Source organism: Tupaia chinensis, unplaced genomic scaffold (assembly GCF_000334495.1).
Source record: "Tupaia chinensis unplaced genomic scaffold, TupChi_1.0 Scaffold139612_1, whole genome shotgun sequence".
Lineage (NCBI taxonomy): Eukaryota > Metazoa > Chordata > Mammalia > Scandentia > Tupaiidae > Tupaia > Tupaia belangeri.
This window is the reverse complement of record NW_006199495.1, coordinates 1,807,968-1,827,437: the sequence shown is the minus strand read 5'-3', so window position 1 is coordinate 1,827,437 and position 19,470 is coordinate 1,807,968. Positions and strand designations below refer to the sequence as shown.

Genomic DNA, 19,470 nt, shown 5'->3' with positions numbered 1-19,470 from the left:
TTTTCTCATAGTTTAACTGCATATTTTGTTTTGTTTTGTTTTGAAATAGGGTCTAGTTATTTCAGGTCACAGCTCTTTGTTAAAGATCTTACATGTCAGGTGGAGTTTCGATTTGTCAATAAATACACAATGGAACTTGTAATTATTCTACTGATTGATCAAAATAATAGACTGTCATAATCCAAGCTAGGGCTGATCACATTTTAATGTGTGTATGAATTAAAGGGGATCTTATAAATTCCATTGGTGTGAAGTGAGACACTTCAGTACAAAGAAGCTCCTACTCGAGGTCAATGGTATTTACTTGAACTCAAACCACTTTTTGAGTTACAGTGGTTAACATGGGGAAGTTGCTTAAAAATAGAATGCTAGAAAAATAGAGTGCTAGACCTTATATTAAGTGTACTGAATTAAAATTTTCAGGGATAAGATTTTTCAAAAAACAAATAAAGATAAAACTATGCACATACTATAAATGTACACACAAAACTTCCTTGGTTTTTGATGATAAACTCATTGCCAGACCTCATTTAATTTTGTGTATCACTCACCAGACTAAGCTAGCTATGGTAACAGATGAAACTAAGTGAGGGTCCAAAACAAAGGAATGTTTGGACGATATTTAAAGAAAGAATGAATTGGATTTGAAGAGTATTTATATTTGAGTGAACAGAGGGAGATAAAACCTTTCATATTTTCGTCTTTCTGGCAAAGCAGATTCAGTGGATAAAAATAAGATCACATAAGATGGAAATACAGAGAGAGACAAGACAGGGGAAGAATGCACTTGAATTTTGATAATCTGACCTGGAGAAAAGTAAATTTTTCAAGAAAAAGTGATTACTTATTATCAGATATGTTTCCAGATTTTAAGAGTGATGAAAGGGACACACAGGCAGGCCGGCAGACAGAAAGAGACAGATAAATGCACCACACACACACACACACACACACACACACACACACACACAACAAAAACAAAAACAACCCAGAAAATGAGATGTTGGACACATGGTTGAGTTTTCTTTTCTTTTTTTTTTTTTTTTTTTTTTGAAGTGGTTTTTGCTATAGGGCGCGTGTGCTCGCCAGACAGAGAGAGACAGAAAAACAGAAAGCGAGAAATCACCCTCCCCACCTCCCCAGGGGGGGATGGCCATGCTGCAATCCCTTCTCCTCCATTCTCCTCTTGGGATCTTGGGCACACACGCACACACGCCTGGCATGAGTTTAAGCCACCGGGTCTGGGACGTGAACTGCGGTTGACTACGTGGGAGTCCAGCGACATAGCCATTACACTAACTCTTGGTCTGACTTTTCAATGCTTGTAATGTACTGGATTATACTGGCCACATTTTTTCCCCCAGGTTTTACCAGGGGGCATATGTGCTTGGTAGAGAGACAAAGAAAAAGAAATTAAGAAATCAGCACCCTAAAAGTGATGGCCATGCTGCAATTCCTTCTCCACTGTGCCCCTGGAATTTTGGGCATGCATGCACATGTGCCTAGTGTGATTCTTAAGCTTCAAGGTGCAGGACTTGAACTGCAGTCACCCATATGGGAGTCCAGCACCTTAACCACCATGACACCAGCAGGCTCCCAGCTGGTCACTTTTTGTATATGAGGGAAATTGAGTGATTGGTTAAGAGTACAGACACTTAGTAAAAATTGCCAGATTCAAATTTGGTTTTATTGTTTATTGGTTGTTAGTTCATGAGTCATTCCACCATCCTTTGTGTCAACTTTTGTCTCTCTAAAATAGGAATAATATTACTATATACTTAATAAGATTGTTCGAGGGTTAAGTGAGTTACTATAGGTATGTTGCTTAAAGCAGTACCCAGAACAAAGTAAATATCATACATATTCACAGTAGAAGAAGGTATATAGGACTTGAAGAAGAGAAATTAGACAAGAGAGTATTAAGAAACATAAATATTTACGGGATATGTAGAAGAGATATAATCAAAAAGACTAACATATAAAAGAAACCGTAGGACGTGAGCAAAGAATAAATAGATAGTGGGAGTGTAAGGAACAGATAGCAGTATCTCATCCTCCATAAAATCAAATAAAAATAGAAGATGAAAATTATCATTGGTTTTGAAAATTAGAAGATAAGGGTTGATTTTTTTGAGAGATTTTTTGCTATAGGGTGCATGCACTCACTAGAGAGATGGAGAAACAGAAAGTGAGAGATCTCCTCCCAGGGGAGATGGCCATGCTGTAATCCTTCTCCTCCAGTCACCTCTCAGGGTTTTGGGCATGCACGCATATACGCTTGGTGTGAGATTTAAGCCACGGGGTCTGGGACTCGAACCATGGTTATCTATGTGAGAGCCAAGCGACGTAAGCATTACACCATCTGCTGGTCCTAAGAGACCTAAAGAGAAGTAAGAATATTGGCATAATGGAAAAGACAGAATAAAGAATAAAATTTAGTGGATCGAGCCAGCAAGTGGTGTGGTGGTTAGAGTGCTGGATTTCCACATGACCAATCACAGTTTGAGACCCAAACCCAGTGGCTTGCAAATCACAACAAATAAACAGATAAATAGATAAATAAATTAAAAGATGTAAAACTAAATAAATGACTTTGTGGAGAGCCAAAAGTTTTTTTTTTTGTTGTTGTTGTTGTTTTTTTCTACAATGTTAGGAAGATAATAGAATATATCATAGTAATTTGAGAAGTAGGAAAATAATTATTTTTCTTGATAAATTACTTCCTTTTTTCTTTTATCTACTGATATTTATTGTTTCATATAAGAGCTATGAAACTGTTTATACCTTGATAAGAAGGAATCAAATGTCAAAGAAGCATTGTGAAATAAAACCAGTTGATCTTAAAAGCATTTTGATTATCTAGCAATATTTATTTTCCCAACTTATGACGATGAAGTTGAAGAAGTTTGAGTATAAATATAAAGAAGCATAGAAATATACAGGAACTGAGCTCTAACTACTGTCTCATTAGTAAGATTAGATTAAAACTTTAAAAACTAGTTTGATAAAACAATTCACAGTCATTCAGTTTCCTGAAATATTTGATGATAGAGCATTCTACTCTTAAGTGCTCTCAAAATTTTAAATTTTGTGCATTATTGTAGCAAATTTTAAAACATGAAAACTCACATAAGCTGATGTAATGTATTGCAATGAAAATTCAATAATAAATAGAGAATAATTAAATGATGTATTGATTTTCTCAGAGCAGATACAATTTTAAAATGTGTACTCAGTGAGAAAACCATATTCATTTGGTGTAATCATACTTTGTAAGAACCTTTTAGAGGCAAGACACTGGGAGTTATAATAATTAAGTACCTTAGTGGCTGTCCATCTTCGTTTTTGTTTTTTAGAGTTTTTTGCTATAGGGCGTGTGTGCTCGCCAGAAAGACAGAGAGAGACAGAGAGACAAAAAGCGATAAATTGCCCCCCAGGGGGGATGGCCACACCACAATCCCTTCTCCATCCTTCTCTCAGGATCTTGGGCACACACGCACACGCGCCCAGTGTGAGTTTAAGCCACTGAATCCAGGACTTGAACCCCATTTGACTACATGGGAGTTCAGCGACATAGCCATTATGCTAAGTGCTGCTCCCAAGTGCCTTAGTCTTCTGGCTCTCATGATGTGGAGACCTAGAGAGGGAAAAAGTACTTGCCTAAAAATTGTTACAAGTTGTTGTACCAAGATAAAGCACTTCTTTTCTACATATTTGTTGGAATTCTCAAAGAATCCAAATGTGTGTGTCAGGCAGGAAGTGGATCTATTAAGTTGTCAGTTTTTTAAATCTCTGCAGGTGATAGCTGGACATTTTAAATGCCACTGTTAAATGTTATATCAGATTGCAAAGGATTCTTGGTACCCTGATGGAACTTAGAAATGCCAGTGAATTCATTAAACTTACATTCCTAGAAATTAAGAAAGTTGTTTTTGAATATCTGTTATTTGAACTGCATGGTTGTATTACAGATATTAATTTAAACTTTGTTATGGTAGCATATATTTTTGTCGTAAGGTCATCTATATTTCATTTTGGGAAATAGTTTTCTCTTAGAAAGTTAAAAAATCTAGAACAAGGATTAAAGCATGACCTCAAATTGTAGTTCTTTAGATTATGCCTAATATGCACATATCTTAATACATCTATGGAGGTACATTTAAATCTGGACTTTGGGAAATGTGGTATGGAATTATAATGCTTTATTTATATATTTACAAACATGTATAACAATGGAATATATCATTGTGTCCTCTACCAAAATGTTCTTGAATAACATGGCTTTATTAATGGATGAATTGATAATTTGTACTGAATGAAAACTTATGCAAACATTTAAAGATAGCTAATTCACTTCAAGCTAAACTTTATTTTATTATAGTGAATATATGTTCTGTTTTATATCCATCAGTAAATCAGCATAAAATTATCCATACTGTATTTGGCTTTTAAAATGCCTGTATCTTTCAATTTTTATCTTTTTTTTTTCTTTTTTTTTTTTTTTGAGAGGTTTTTTGCCAAAGGGCGCGTGCGCTTGCCAGACAGACAGAGACAGACAGAGAGACAGAAAGCGAGAAACCACCCACCAGAGGGGATGGCCACACTGCAATCCCTTCTCCTCCATTCTCCTCTCGGGATCTTGGGCACGCACGCACACGTGCCCGGCGTGAGTTTTAAGCCACCAGGTCCGGGATGCGAACTGCGGTCTACTACATGGGAATCCAGCGACATAGCCATTAGACTAACTGCTGGTCCCTAATTTCTATCTTTTCTATAAATTCTTTCTTGTAAAAGCAGATTTACTACAATTGTCAAGGCAGGAATTACTTAAGTAGTAATTAGATACTTCATGAACTACACGATATCTTTAAATTTAATTGAACATAATGTTGTCATTCCAGAATGATATGTTGTTAATCCTGTCAATGATCAGTACAATAAGCTCTTAGTGTCCAATTTATACCCTCCATTCACGTGTTATTAGTTTAGGTGAAACAAAAGTTTGTGTGAAGAGTTCCGACTTGTAGGAACTTAGATTTAAATAAAGTAAAGATGTGAATATAATTACCAACAGTATAAGTTCCAGTTGCTTAGTGAAAATCCCTACTGAGTACAAACATTCATTGTTAGTAATTATAGATGGGGCTATAAAAAGTTGTTTTGTAAATTTACTGACATTTTAGGTTTAATCTGAAGATCTAATATAGGAAAACATGTGAGGCTGTGAAAAGGGGAGAAGAGAGAGATGCAATGATCTGAGCAGACACACTGTGGAGAAATTGTGTGAGTTGGACAGAGGGGTCAGAACTATAAAGCCTCATTGTCGATAGCTGCAGAAGCCTGGAAGAGGAGTAAGTGAAAATGAACTTGGGAAGATACGTTTTCTTTCAGTTAAAATTGGTATAATAACTGATTAATTGGAAAAGTAAGTCCACTGTTAAGATTTATGAAGAGTGTGAAATTAAATATAGTTTCAGAAATATATGCATTCATCATCCTGAAGAATAGTTTTGAGGAACGTGAAATATGGTCAGTGAGCAAATGTGGGTAAAAAGGGACTAGTTTCCATATGCATGTCAAAAGCTTGAAACTACAGTATGCTGCTAAGAGAATGTTAAAGATTGTAGGGTTCGATCTGAGGAAAGTACAGATTGAAGATCCAAAGGGAAAAGGGAATTTCTGCCTTGAAATAAAATGTCTTAAAGGGCAATGTAAAAGGGGTAAAGAAAAGAGAATGAGGACCAGACTTCTAATTTCTGTTTTTCGGAAGCATGTGACTTCTATCTCATTATCCTCTGTACACAGGCGTTCTCAAGTCTTCTCTGACTCATGAAATCTCTATCCTCATGCCCAGAAGTGTTGGTCCCATTAACCTTTTCAATCTCTTCTAGCATCTTTTAAGGACAGTCTCACATTTCTTGAATTCTGAAATCTCCCTCTGCAGAACCCAGCTTACGTAAACTAAGTTCACTAAAGATATTCAGTCGATTGTTTAAGAAAAAAACAATTCTGGAAATTATCACCAGAATCAACATCATTGAATGAATTTTATAACTTCCATTTCCCATAATTCTGCTAGCTTTCTTTTTTCTTTTTCTTTTTCTTTTTCTTTTTCTTTTTCTTTTTCTTTTTCTTTTTCTTTTTCTTTTTCTTTTTCTTTTTCTTTTTCTTTTTCTTTTTCTTTTTCTTTTTCTTTTTCTTTTTCTTTTTCTTTTTCTTTTTCTTTTTCTTTTTCTTTTTCTTTTTCTTTTTCTTTTTCTTTTTCTTTTTCTTTTTCTTTTTCTTTTTCTTTTTCTTTTTCTTTTTCTTTTTCTTTTTTTGGAGAGTTTTTTTTTTTTTTTTAATTGGGTGTGTGCACTTGCCAGACAGACAGAGAGAGACAGAGAGAAAGTGAGAAATCACCCCCCAGGGGGGATGGCCACGCTGCAATCCCTTCTCCTCCATTCTCCTCTCGGGATCTTGGGCACGCACGCACATGCGTCCGGCTTAAGTTAAAGCCACTGGGGTCGGGATGTGAACCACGGTCGACTACGTGGGAGTCCAGAAACAGCCATTACGCTAACTGCTGTTCCCATTCTACTAGTTTTCTTCATATTTTCTGACTTCTGCCTTTACTTATATGTTTCTTCCTGAAATATTAGATTTATTGAAGCTTTATTTAGTCTCTATAATAATCTAAGTACCCGTAGTATTAAGGAATTAGGAATAGGAATAGGACCCAAGGCAGAGCGGAGAGAAGAATGCCAGTAGCCCAGTCTACGTTTCTCATACAAATTTCTCAAAAGTAGGAAGTAATTTAGCAACTGAAGATCAAAATATATACAACTGAAGATAAAGGTGAATACAGAGATTAAACAAGATTTTGTAGATTTTGCTTGATAAAGATTGCATTTCTTTTAAATTTTGATTTAACATATTATTTCCTTTTTTAAAAGAATTATCTTGGGACCAGCAGTTAGAGTAATGGCTATGTCGCTGGACTCCCATGTAGTCGACTGCAGTTTGAGTCCCGGACCTGGCGGCTTAAACTCACACCAGGCATGTGTGCATGCGTGCCCAAGATCCTGAGAGAACGGAGGAGAAGGGATTGTGGCATAGCCATCCCCCCTGGGGGGTAATTTCTTGCTTTCTATCTCTCTGTCTCTCTCTGTCTTTCAGGCGAGCTCATGCGCCCTATAGCAAAAACCTCTCAAAAAATTATCTTATTTTATTTATTTTAATTTGATCAGAGAGTACAAGAAAGAAAGAGAAAGAGAGAAAGCGGGAAATTGAGGAAGCAAGCCATCAGGTCCGGGACTCGAATGATGTGCAAGTCTAGTGCCCTTAGCCACCATGCCACCTGCCAGCCCTGATATATTATGTCTTTAAACATTTTTAACTGTGTTACGTAACGTTAATTGTCTAAAAGCGACATTATGGGGCCAGCAGGTGAGGTAATTCAGGCTCTAGATTCCCATGGCTGTCTGCAATTTGATACTGGACCTGGTGGTTTGCTTTCTTCTTTCCCTCTTTTTCTGTCTCTCTCTGGTGAGCACACATGCCCTATAGAGCAAGTTGCAAAATAATAATGATAAATGAAATCGAATGGATGATTCTTAAAATAAAAAAAAGCTTACTATGTTATGTGAAGCTTCAGAGCTCACCAGCAAAAAATACTAATAATCCAATTAAAAATGAATATTAATCTGAGCATATAATTGTTGAAAGAAGACATACTAATGACCAAAATGATATAGTAATTTTTAACATTATTAGTTATAATTGAAATGCAGATCAAAATCACACTGAGATATTCCCACTCCTATTTGATAATAGCTTATCAAAAAAAGAATAACAAGTCTGTTGAAGCTGTGGAGAAAGAGGAATCTTTGTGCACCATTGGTAGGAAAGTAAATAAGTCCAGCAATTATGGAAAACAATATGCACTTTTCTCAAAAATCTAGAAATAGAACTATGTTATGATCTAACAATCCTCCTATTGGGTTTATATCCAAAGGATAGGAAGTCAATGTGTTGAAGAGATATTTGGAATTCCAAGTTTACTGCAGCATTATTCACAATAGCTAAGATACAAAATCAACCTATGAGCCCAATAACTGATGAAGCAGATAAAGAGAATCTAGTTTCCATACTAATGGAATATACTCAGTCTTGAAAAGGGTGAATTTCTGTTTTGAGGCAAATGGATGAACTTGGAAGAAATATTGCCAAGTGAAATGAGCCTGGCTCTGAGAGACAAATACTATGTGTCCTCCCATTACAAATACCATGTCTCTCACTCTTTATTAAGACTTGATTGCATAGAGGAGAGTGAATACTAGTGGCTCAAAAGTGCCGGAGGAGAGTTCAGTATAAGGGAGAATTAATTAGATACTAGAGTGAATGTAAACAAGCAAAATGGGATATAGCCTAGTAGAGCTCAATAAAGACTACTGGGAACAGGGACAACAGGTGTCATGGAGGTGAAAGCGCGGGTCCCACGTGGCTGACTGCATGGCTCAATCCTGGACCTGCAGCTTGAAAATCACTATTGGTGCATGTGTGTGTGCATGCCCAAAATACTGAGAGGAGATTGAAGAAGGGATTGCAAAACAGCCATACACCCTGGGGGTGAGAGTGATTTCTCACTTTCCCTGTTTGTCTGTCTGGCACACAACCTATAGCTAAACTAAAAGCAAACAAACAATAAAAACATTGGTGAAAATTTAATATATATTTCAAATAACCAGTCAATCAGACTGCTTTTTAGTTTAGTTTCTCAACTGAGAATTTCTCAAAGAACACACTCATTTTAAAATTTTTAATGATAATTTTAATTGAAATATAAATGTACTAATCCATGGGGTTCAGTCTGATTTTCATTAAGTGTGTCATGATCAAAACAGGGCAGTCAACATCCACTATCTCAAATATTTATGATTATTTTTGTGTTGTGAACATTTAAAGTTCTGTCTTCTATCTACTTTGAAATATATACCAACTTGTCTATTATTTAGTTGTTTCACTGTGCTGTCATACTCTGGAACTTATTCCACTACATGCTAACCATGTTTTCTGTATCCTCCCTACTACTCTCCCTTCCCATTTTCTCTCATAGTATCCCTACTTTCACTCTACACTTCTGCAACATCAAATCGATCAAACAAAAAATTTGTAATTAAATATCCAAACCTGGGATATGGTAGAACTACTGGCTATTCTAAGGAGAAATACTTTCCCGTACCCAGGTAGAGGAGGCAAGTCTCCTTGCCATCTCCCTTTGTGAGTGAGTTACAGATTTTATACTCTCCTCTGAGCATCTTGTTCCAGTCCAGTGTTTTCTGGTTTTATGGATAAGCTTGGATCCTATCTTTATGCAGTCTGCATTCTACTTAAATAAGCCTTTGGTTACGATGATTTACAGATTCCCAGTGTAGGCTTATACTCTAGTTTGAGTTTTTTTTTCCATTTATCCCTATAGCTCCATTGCTATGTTTGGTTTTATTTTTCTGAAAGTCAGCTGCATATATCTGACAACAAGGGACATAGTTTGGAGAGTATTCACAGTACTTACTCAGCATATTATTAGAAATATGCTTCTCAATTTTTATTAAAACAGAATTTTATTTATCTTCTAAAATCTTAGATTTTTGTGCTATATTATTTTAAATTCATCAACTTATTTGTTTATATATAATTATTTTCATTGTCACAATAATTGTACATGTTTATTGGAAATAGGGTGGGATTTAGCATATGAATACAGAGTGTTACGAATAAATCAGGATAATTTGCATATCCGTCATCTCAAAATTTGTCATTACTTATTGGGAACATTAAAACTACTCTATTTTAGGGGAACCAGCAGTTAGCGTAATGGCTATGTCGCTGGACTCCCATGTAGTTGACCGGGGTTCGCGTCCTGGACCCGGTGGCTTAAAACTCACGCTGGGTGCATATGCGTGCGTGCCCAAGATCCCAAGAGGAGAATGGAGGAGAAGGGATTGCGGCGTGGCCATCCCCCCTGGGGGGTGATTTCTTGCTTTCTGTCTCTATGTCTCTCTCTGTCTGTCTGGTGAGTGCATGTGCCCTGTAGTGAAAACCTCTCAAAACAAACAAACAAACAAACAAAAAACCTACTCTATTTTAGTTATCTTGGAATAAATAATAAATTATTGTTAGCTATAGTTGCCCTAAAATTTATAGTTAGCTATAGTATTGTATGTTACTGAATGCTGAAATTTATTCCTCCTAATTATAATTTTTCATCTGTTAAAAATACAAACTTTGGGGCCAGGAGGTGGCATGATGGTTAGGGGTGCTGGACATCCACATGGCCACGGACCATGGTTCAAATCACAGACCTGATGGCTAGCTTTCTCACTTTCCCTATCTCTCTCTCACTCTGTCCCTCTCTGGTCAAATTTAAATAAATAAAGTTGGATAAAATAATTTAAAATATTAAATTTGCAAGCATCTTTTCTATGTTATTGTCATTTTCCTTGATTCCTTAATTTAGCATGTAAAAATCTATACAGATTCACTTTTCTCTGTGTAACGCACCTTTCCCTGTGTGCCTCTTTTCATGGAAATATTTCAGAAGGTTGTTAGAATATGCTTTTTTATTGTCGTCATGATCATGTAGGATTTACTCTTTTAAACAAGGTTCTAACTATTGGGCAAATATCTTCTTTAGCTTTTAGCTATTGCCAAATCTGGTAGTGCATTTGGCCTATCTTGGGAATAAAAAAAAAAAAGTAAAAACAAAAACAGGTGTGTGACAGGCTGGCCCTCTAGCCTAGTTTAAGGGAGCTGGATTCCACATGGCTAATGGGTTCGAATACTAACCCTGGTGGTTTAGAAAACACACTGGGTACATGTGTGTCCGTGTGTCCTAAATCCTGACAGGATAGAGAAATGAAGGTGAAAGGATTGTAGCATGACCCCATCCTATTAGAAGGGGCTTCTCCTTTTCTCTGTGTCTCTTTTGGTGAGCCCATCAGCACTCTGACAATAAAAAAAAGGACAAAACAGATATCTAAGTATGAATTTGGTCATTTACTTGACTAAAACAGTTTAATGAACGCTCTATTTGTTATAGTTGTTAAATGTATAGTAATGTAAGACACAACAATGTTGAATTGTATATTATAAAATTTTAATTTTTATTTATGGGCAATAAGATATTAGGATGAAATAATTACTTTTTGGACCATGTGATTTAGACATCATGTATTAAAATCTTGGAATTCATGTTTAAAATCATAATTAATTATTACTTAAATTTTTTTTCAGCTCTTCTTCAAGTGACAATTTCACTTAGCAAAGTAGAGCTTAGTGTGGGTGAATCTAAATTCTTCACATGTACAGGTATGTATATCTATAAATATTTTCAGATATCTTGTTTCAAGTTCAATCACCAAGAAAATACATTGGTTAATTTAAGTAGTTAAAAGCTCAACTCTCTGAATTTGGGATATTATCATTAAATTTATAATGAGTAAAAAAAGTGTTAAAAAACACATTTTTCATATTAGACATGGGTTTTATTTCTGCTAATTCATATTATTAAGTTCAATCGTGAAACCTAATCATTATAACTGATCAAACATAATATGTACATAATAACTTAAATCAATTTAAATTTTATTCCTGTCTAAATAGTAATATTAGGATGAATGTAAAGATTATAACTAAATCATCTGTGTAAATACTAGTGAATAAATTAAACATGGCCCACTGTGTTAGAGTTGCAGTTGAGTTAAAATTTTAGGACAAAAAAATTCATCCTTTTGAAAAGTGAATACTAATTCAAAATAGACCATTACTTAATCAAGAAAGCTTTTGCATCATTTTTGTAACTTATTAATAAAAATATCATATATCACAAATTGATAAACGTCTCATTCATTTTAATCATACTCATGTAAAGTTATTTTAGAACTTTAAATGCTTGTGTATGAATTCAATTTCAACATATTGTAAAACTCAGAAGTGAATACATTCCACATCTACTTAGATTCTTCATATTCATTTTTATGCAATGAAGCCTTCATAAAGTTTTTTTTTAATATTCACTTTATGTCAAAATAACTTTTGAAAATATTTTAGAATTGTTTCCACTTTTGATTATTGTAAAACAATTCAAAACTATTAAAATAGGTATTTATTGTTTTGAGTAAAGCTGTTTTGAGAAAGACGTGGCTTACATAAAATAGCAAAATTATTTACAATAGAGACCAGTGGTTGGTGTAATGGCTATGTCACTGGATTCCCATGTAGCTGAACACGTTTTGAGTCCCTGACCCAGTGGTTTAAACTCAGGCTGGGCGTGTGTGTGTGCGTGCGTGCATGCGTGCCCAAGATCCCAAGAGGAGAATGGAGGAGAAGGGATTGTGGTGTGCCCATTCTCCCATGGGGGATGATTTCTTGCTTTCTGTCTCTCTGTCTCTTTCTGTCTTTCTGGCGAGCACACATGCAGTATAGCAAAAACCTCAAAAAAATTATTTACAATAGAAATATAATATAATAACATATTTATAAATAATATTTAGAATAAATATGTATAAAGTATCCCCTCTTAATGAATTTTCAATGAAGACTTCAGAAGGGTCCTAATTGATAGGTCTGTTATTACATGCTTTGATATATTGACAAAAGAGAGTGATGACTACTTTATGAAAAGCCCAAATAAACTCTCCTCCTGATAATGAACTTTCCTATCCCATTAAGGAGAAAAAATGTCCAAAAGATTAATCAGAATATGCCATTTAATACTTTATAAAATAGATTTGGCATTGTTCAAATTTAAATTAATGTTCATTTATATTATTCTTTTGTAATTTCTTTTAAGGAAGGAGGCACTAAGCACCCACTCCCCAAAATCATTATTCTGCAACTGCTAAATTTTATTGTTCTGTTCAAAATACTGAGGTTAGCATAACTAAGATCCATTTAAGATTTCACTAAACTTTCTTTTATACTTTTGCTCAGGCTTGTCTAATTTGTTGTAGAAAGGAGGATAATTTGTTTCCAAAACCATTTCTTAAAAGAAGAAAAAAATTAAAAGGAACAATTTTCTTCAAAGCGGTCTTACAGATGTTAGTTAACTTTATGCATTTTCCCCTGATACATTTGAGTTAATAGCATAGGCGCCTCCACAAATGATCGCTCAAGTAATTAGGTGAAATACACCCTTTTGGTGACTAAAAGCAAGCATAGGAAGCTTCAGCTTTTACGAAGAGGATAATAAACTAGATTCTGAATTGGAAAACTTAAATAAATGTTTACCATGTAATGATTGGGTTGTAATTGCCTAGCAGGGTAAGTACCATTTTCCATGTATTCTAATTATCATATTATTAAATAGTTAACAGCTTTAGATTAAGATGATGAAACTACTCATTTCAGGTAAGAAAGACAAGCTTAGAACTTCGTTTTTAAAATGGCCATTGACCTTACCTCTCCAAGTTTAACAACTTAGGAAATAAACGAAACATCTCATAGTACCGAAGACTGAAGTTTATTTTGTAAAAAATTGTTGTAAGCTCTGTTTTATCAAGGGAGAAAATAAAAAGGGCTATCTCCTGAATCTAGAAAGAACTATTGAACATGTGAAATCATGTTAATAATCATGCTTCTGTTCAGATACACCTATTGAATAGGATTTATATCTGGCTCCATGGCTAAGACAATTATAGTGTTAATGTAATAATACTATATTGAATATTAAGCCACAGTTTCTACTATCCCAGTTTAAATACTATTTGGGAAGATTTTTAGGAAGCTTTTGGAATTTGCTTACTTGAGCAGGATTAAATTTTCAATGTTGGGTAAACAAAGATGAACATTTGTGCTAACATTTGTGTTTACTTTCAATTTTGTAAGATTTTTCAGATTTCCAGTCCTCCATATTTTTTCTAAATTGTTAAAATTAGAACATAATTGTAAGTCTCAGTGCCAAAACAAACATTTGAAACATGTTTTTAAACATTCCTTTTCTATGGATTTTTGCAGCAATTGGTGAACCTGAGAGTGTAGATTGGTATAATCCTCAAGGAGAGAAGATCATTTCAACACAGAGGGTAATGGTGCAGAAGGAAGGTGTCAGGTCAAGATTAACCATCTACAATGCAAATATAGAAGATGCAGGGATATATCGTTGCCAGGCAACAGATGCCAAAGGACAAACACAGGAAGCTACAGTAGTTTTGGAAATTTACCGTAAGTCATGATTTTACAAGTTTTGTTGATTGAAATTGTAGCTTTTTATAAATCATTCAAACAAAATGAAGTCTGTTTAAAGGTAAAAGCTGGCACTCATTAAAACATGCTATGCAATGTTCGAAGACATTCCTGGATATCAGCCTATTAATGTTTTGCCACAGTGAGCCTTAGCATAGATATTAGGTAATAGGTCATTATAAAAATTTAGACTGAGCTCATTATGTGATTAAATCATTTAAGTAAAAATATTTCATTTCTCATGCTTCTAAGAAGAATATGTTGGGTCGAGAGAAAATAATGGTTTACTTATTGATGTGAAATACTCTTGGGGTAATTTTTTACTCTAAGAAAAGTATGCTTATGAAAATGAAATTGCTTGTGCCATAACACTGATATTTCTAGAATGAGAATTATGAGATGGGTCAATGAAAGTGTTTAGACAGAAAAATCTGAAAATTAATCTAGTAGAGAGTAGTATCTAGCCAGGAGTCTTCATTCTCAGGTGTTTACATTAACAAGATTTAGGCTTAATTTATGACTTGAGATGGATTACTTCTTGTGTGCCTTCTTCTCATATTGAAGAATCCTTAATCTGTGTAAGAACACCATGGAACCATGGACTCTCTGAATTTGAAAACAGGCTCTATCAATTTCTTTTGGGACCTTGAGCAAGTCACCTAACCTCTCTTTTTTCCTTATCCATAAAATGGGAATACTCATAGTACCTACATTATACATACATTTGTTTTGATGATAATATTAATTAATGTTACATAAAGAACTTAGAATAATGCCTTACAATTAATCTGTGGTACATATCATTTCTAATAGAAAAATTGTATTAAATTTTAGAGTGTAATCATCCCCTATAACTTTAGGATTTAAAAAAAATATTTATTACAAAACTATGTTATGAAAAAAGTCACAATAGTCCCACAGTAGGACTTTCTGTTTGATTACCAGAGTGTTTATTTTACATTATTGCCCTTATTCTTCCTCATTTAGCTTTCCACCTCCATTAGATGTTAAATTCCCCAGGGAAAGATATTCTTATTGTACATATGATCCCCCCACAGTACCTACAGAATAACAAAAATTACATTGAAATGGTCATTTTATAGAAAATTTGGAAAGATTTTACATTTTTTAAAAAGACTGCAAAGGGATGTCCCTAAAGTTTCATTGTTTTGTTTGTGAAAGTAAATGTTATTTTCTTTTATTTGACAAGAACAATACATTGTGTTTGTGAAAAATTTTTATTAAGCATAAATGTCCATTTCATTTATTCACTCAACACACTTATCGGGTATCTGCCCACTACTATTTTATGTGTTAGATGAAAACAAATAATAAATAAGCTAAAAAATGCACAGATGCTAGACAAGCATACTGTGGAATTCTACAGAAAAGAAATAAAGTTAGGGTAGAGAGGGTAAGTTAAGTGGGATGGGAAACTGCATTCTGTATAGGAAGTCGGGCACAACTTTTAACACATTTAAAGGAGTATAAATTCCCCAGGGCAATAGCAAACTGAGGTTTTAAAACAACTGAAGAGAAATATGATTTTCTTGGAGCACAGTGACTTAACAATCAGGAGAAACTGGGATCAGAGTTGTGGGGCAGAAACCAATTTATATGGGGGACCAACAGTTAGTGTAATGGCTATGTTGCTGGACTCCTACATAGTCGACCGCAGTTTGCCTCCTGGACCCGGTGGCTTAAAACTCACACCAGGCATGTGTGTGTGCGTGCCCAAGATCCCAAGAAGAGAATGGAGGAGAAGGGATAGCGGCATGGCCATCCCCCCCTGGGGGGATGATTTCTCGCTTTCTGTCTCTCTGTCTCTCCCTGTCTGTCTGGCGAGTGCACGCACCCTATAGCAAAAACCTCTCAAAAAAAAAATTTATATGGGACCTAGTGTGACATTGTAAGGATTTTAGACTTTATTCTCATTGAGATAGCAAGTTGTTCTGTAGAGAAATTAGGCTATTAGGTTTAAAGTTTGAAGAATCCAGGTCTACCTAAGTGGTTTTTTTTTTTCCCTCAATTTTATTTTATGATTTCTTAATTACATTTATTTGTTGTACATTTTTATGGTACACAGTATGGTTTTTCAAAGCATGCATGCAGTTTATGATAATCAAATCAAGGTTATTGATTTATAAACCATTATTTTAAGAATTATTTTATTCAACTTTATTTATTTATTTGTTTATTTTAATTTGTCTATAGAGTGCCAGAATGAGAAAGAGAGAGAGGCAAACTAAGAAAGAAAGCCGCCTGTCAGGACTTGAAACATGGTTGGCCACATCCGCAACCCTCACCACCACCATGCCACGTCCTGGCTCCATATATGTCATTTCAACAAAGAGCCCTAAATTCTCTGTCTGTTAAATGTTTATCTCCTGGGCCCCTCCTACTTATCCCCAAACCTTTCACTCACTGCTCATATAGTCTCGGAATTCTACATTTGTCTCCTTTACTATCATGTATCCAAACCTTCACTATCTGCCATAGAGTGCAGAATATTCATTGAGGAGGGATATACAGTGTTTGTCTTTCATGGTCTGAAAGACATGAAAGACTTAGCTTTATTAAATCTTCCGTATTTGATCAAGTATATCAAATGAGTCTTGCTGTTTTTAGGCTGAACAATATTCGATAGTATATGTGACACATTTCTTAACCTAGACATCAGCTGTTGGGCACTTAGGTTGCTTCTATTTCTTAGCAGTTGTGAATAATACTACATTAAAATGGCTGTGAAAATGCCTTTATGACTGAGTGTTTTCCTGCCCTTTAGGTAAATACCAAGTAATGGGTCATAGCAGCTCACCTCTAAAAAAAATTAAACAAAACAATAATCTAAGTTATAAATGGGTAAATGATATGAATAGACAACTATAAAAGGAAGACAGATGAATGGCAAAAAAGCATGTGAAAAAAAGGTGACACATCTTGAGGTATCATCTTAGTCAGAATGGCTATGGTAAAAAGTAAATAAATAAAATAAAAACAAGTGCTAGTGAAGATGTTTTGAAAGAAAACCTCCCTGAACTGTTGGTGGGAATGTAACTTAGTACAACCAGTGTGGTAAAGAATATGGAGGTTTCTCAAAAATTTAAAAATAGAACTAAATACTTTACTATAGTAAAGTATACTTTACTATCAGCAAGCATAGATACTGAAATATGCTCTTGTGATAAATATCAATAATACTTTTATGATTTGTTTTACTTTCTTCATACAGAAAAACTCACCTTTACAGAAGTGGTATCTCCTCAAGAATTCAAACAAGGAGAGGATGCAGAAGTGGTCTGCCGAGTCAGCAGTTCACCTGCACCTGCTGTCAGCTGGTTGTATCACAATGAGGAAGTCACCGCTATTTCCGACAGTTAGTATTTTGGTAACTCTCTAAATTATATGTTCTAATAACACTGAAATATTTAAAGAAAGAAAATATATAGTTGATAATTGAAATTGAATACTTTGAGCCTAAGATGATATAATGATTTTGAGAACCCTGAAATGCTGGACTAGGGGTTGGCAAAGGAGGGCCCTCAGACTAAATTCAGCCCAGGTGCTGTTTTTAAGGTGCCACCAGAACACAGCTTTGCAAAGCCATTACATTTCTCCTCTGGCTGCTTTGGGAGCAGAGTTGAAAAGTGGTGGCATAGAGGATTTGGCCTAAAATGTCCACAGTAGTTATTATCTGGAGATTTACAGAAAAAAACTTGCTGACTCTTACTCTAGTTTCAAGGAGAGTCATACATTATAAATAGTGCGAAGTGAATGAAGAACAAGCCCTTATGTATTCAGATATACAAGTTCTAATTTAAACAGGAGCCTATGGGTTCACTATATGTAAATGTAAAATCTATATGAATCTTATTTATTATTCTGGGCTGTTCTTTCAAAAACATAACATGTCCTAAATATTATGGTAAGATACATAGAGATAATGGACAGAAAAATGCATTTATTCAAATTGCCTTCATGATTTCTATTTAAACTGAGCTAAAATTTCAGAATAATATGACAGCTAAAATTGAAAACATAATTTGCTTACATTATGCTCCTTTACCATTGTGCACAGGGAGCATTTTCAATTGAGAATATTTTTCAATGCACCTGCATTGCAAAATAATTGAATCTTTTTAAGTACTTTCTATCTCAGATGATTCTGTTTTGTGTTTCCAAAAGATGAAACTTCTACAGCATAAAGGAGAGAAAGTAGAGCATCTATTTTTGAAGATGTAGAGAGATATATCATAATCATGTTCAATAGTCATTTTTTAAATTTTCAGATAATTTTTCTGAACTTGGCATATTCAATGCTTGTCAGTTGTGGGTTAAAACTCTTTGTTTCTCTTACAATAAGTAAACAAAAATAATACTTTATTTCCTCTTGTTTTATTATAGCATAATTGCTTTTATTTCTAGTAAGGTCACCTGAGTAAATTGTATGATACATTTTCAACTTTTTCCTCCTCAATAATAAAGCAGTTCTTTTATAGCAATTAAATGACAATGTTTAAACACTTTAAAAAATAATCTAATCTTAAGTTTCAAGTGTACATCTGGCTTATTGCAAACCTTTAATTATAAGGTTTTGAAATGAATTATATGTTTTAAAAAGATGCATAGAACAGAAGTCTCAAAAGAAATTATGATAGCTAATATTACTGGTTATGGGAGAATGATGCTTTTATGCTGTAGTTTACATGTTACCCCCAGCTTCTCAGGATGGAATAGTGTAAAAGCTGTATTTTATTTGGGCTCTACCCTTTTTCTAGGCCCTAAAGCTTTGAACAACTTTTCTAACTGGTCCATACCTGTATCTGTAAACAATAGATTATAACTATTTTAAACAATGATCGCGAGTTGTAAATATACATTACACACACTTAAGCATTTGTTGTGGAATGAACACAATATTTGGCTGTATGTCAGATTCTCAATAAATTGTATTTATATTTTTTTCTATTTATTTATTTGTTTTGTAATTTTGCTATAGGGTGAGTGCACTCACAGGAGACAAAAAGGAGAGGGAGAGGGAAAGGGAGAGAGCACTTCCCAGGGGGATGGCCGCACTGCACTCCCTTCTCCACTCTCCTCTTGGGATTTTGTGCACACATGTGAATGCACCCTGCATGTTTTTCAGGCCACTAGTCCAGGACTCCAGCTGTAGGGTCGGCCATGTGTGATCTAGTTGCCTTAACTATCTGCCACTGGCTGGCCCAACAGTTTTCATTTTCATTCCTT

The 19,470-nt window shown here is 34.7% G+C and overlaps 1 protein-coding gene across 1 annotated transcript in view; it reads left to right on the top strand.

The window, feature by feature from the left end:
- NCAM2 (neural cell adhesion molecule 2) overlaps positions 1–19,470 on the top strand; it is a 602,380-nt gene that overhangs the window by 307,873 nt on the left and 275,037 nt on the right. The window contains exons 3-5 of the mRNA XM_006162056.3: positions 11,275–11,349; positions 13,996–14,202; positions 17,456–17,599. Of these exons, the coding sequence (XP_006162118.1) occupies positions 11,275–11,349; positions 13,996–14,202; positions 17,456–17,599 (426 nt within the window). The remainder of the gene's footprint in view (positions 1–11,274; positions 11,350–13,995; positions 14,203–17,455; positions 17,600–19,470) is intronic.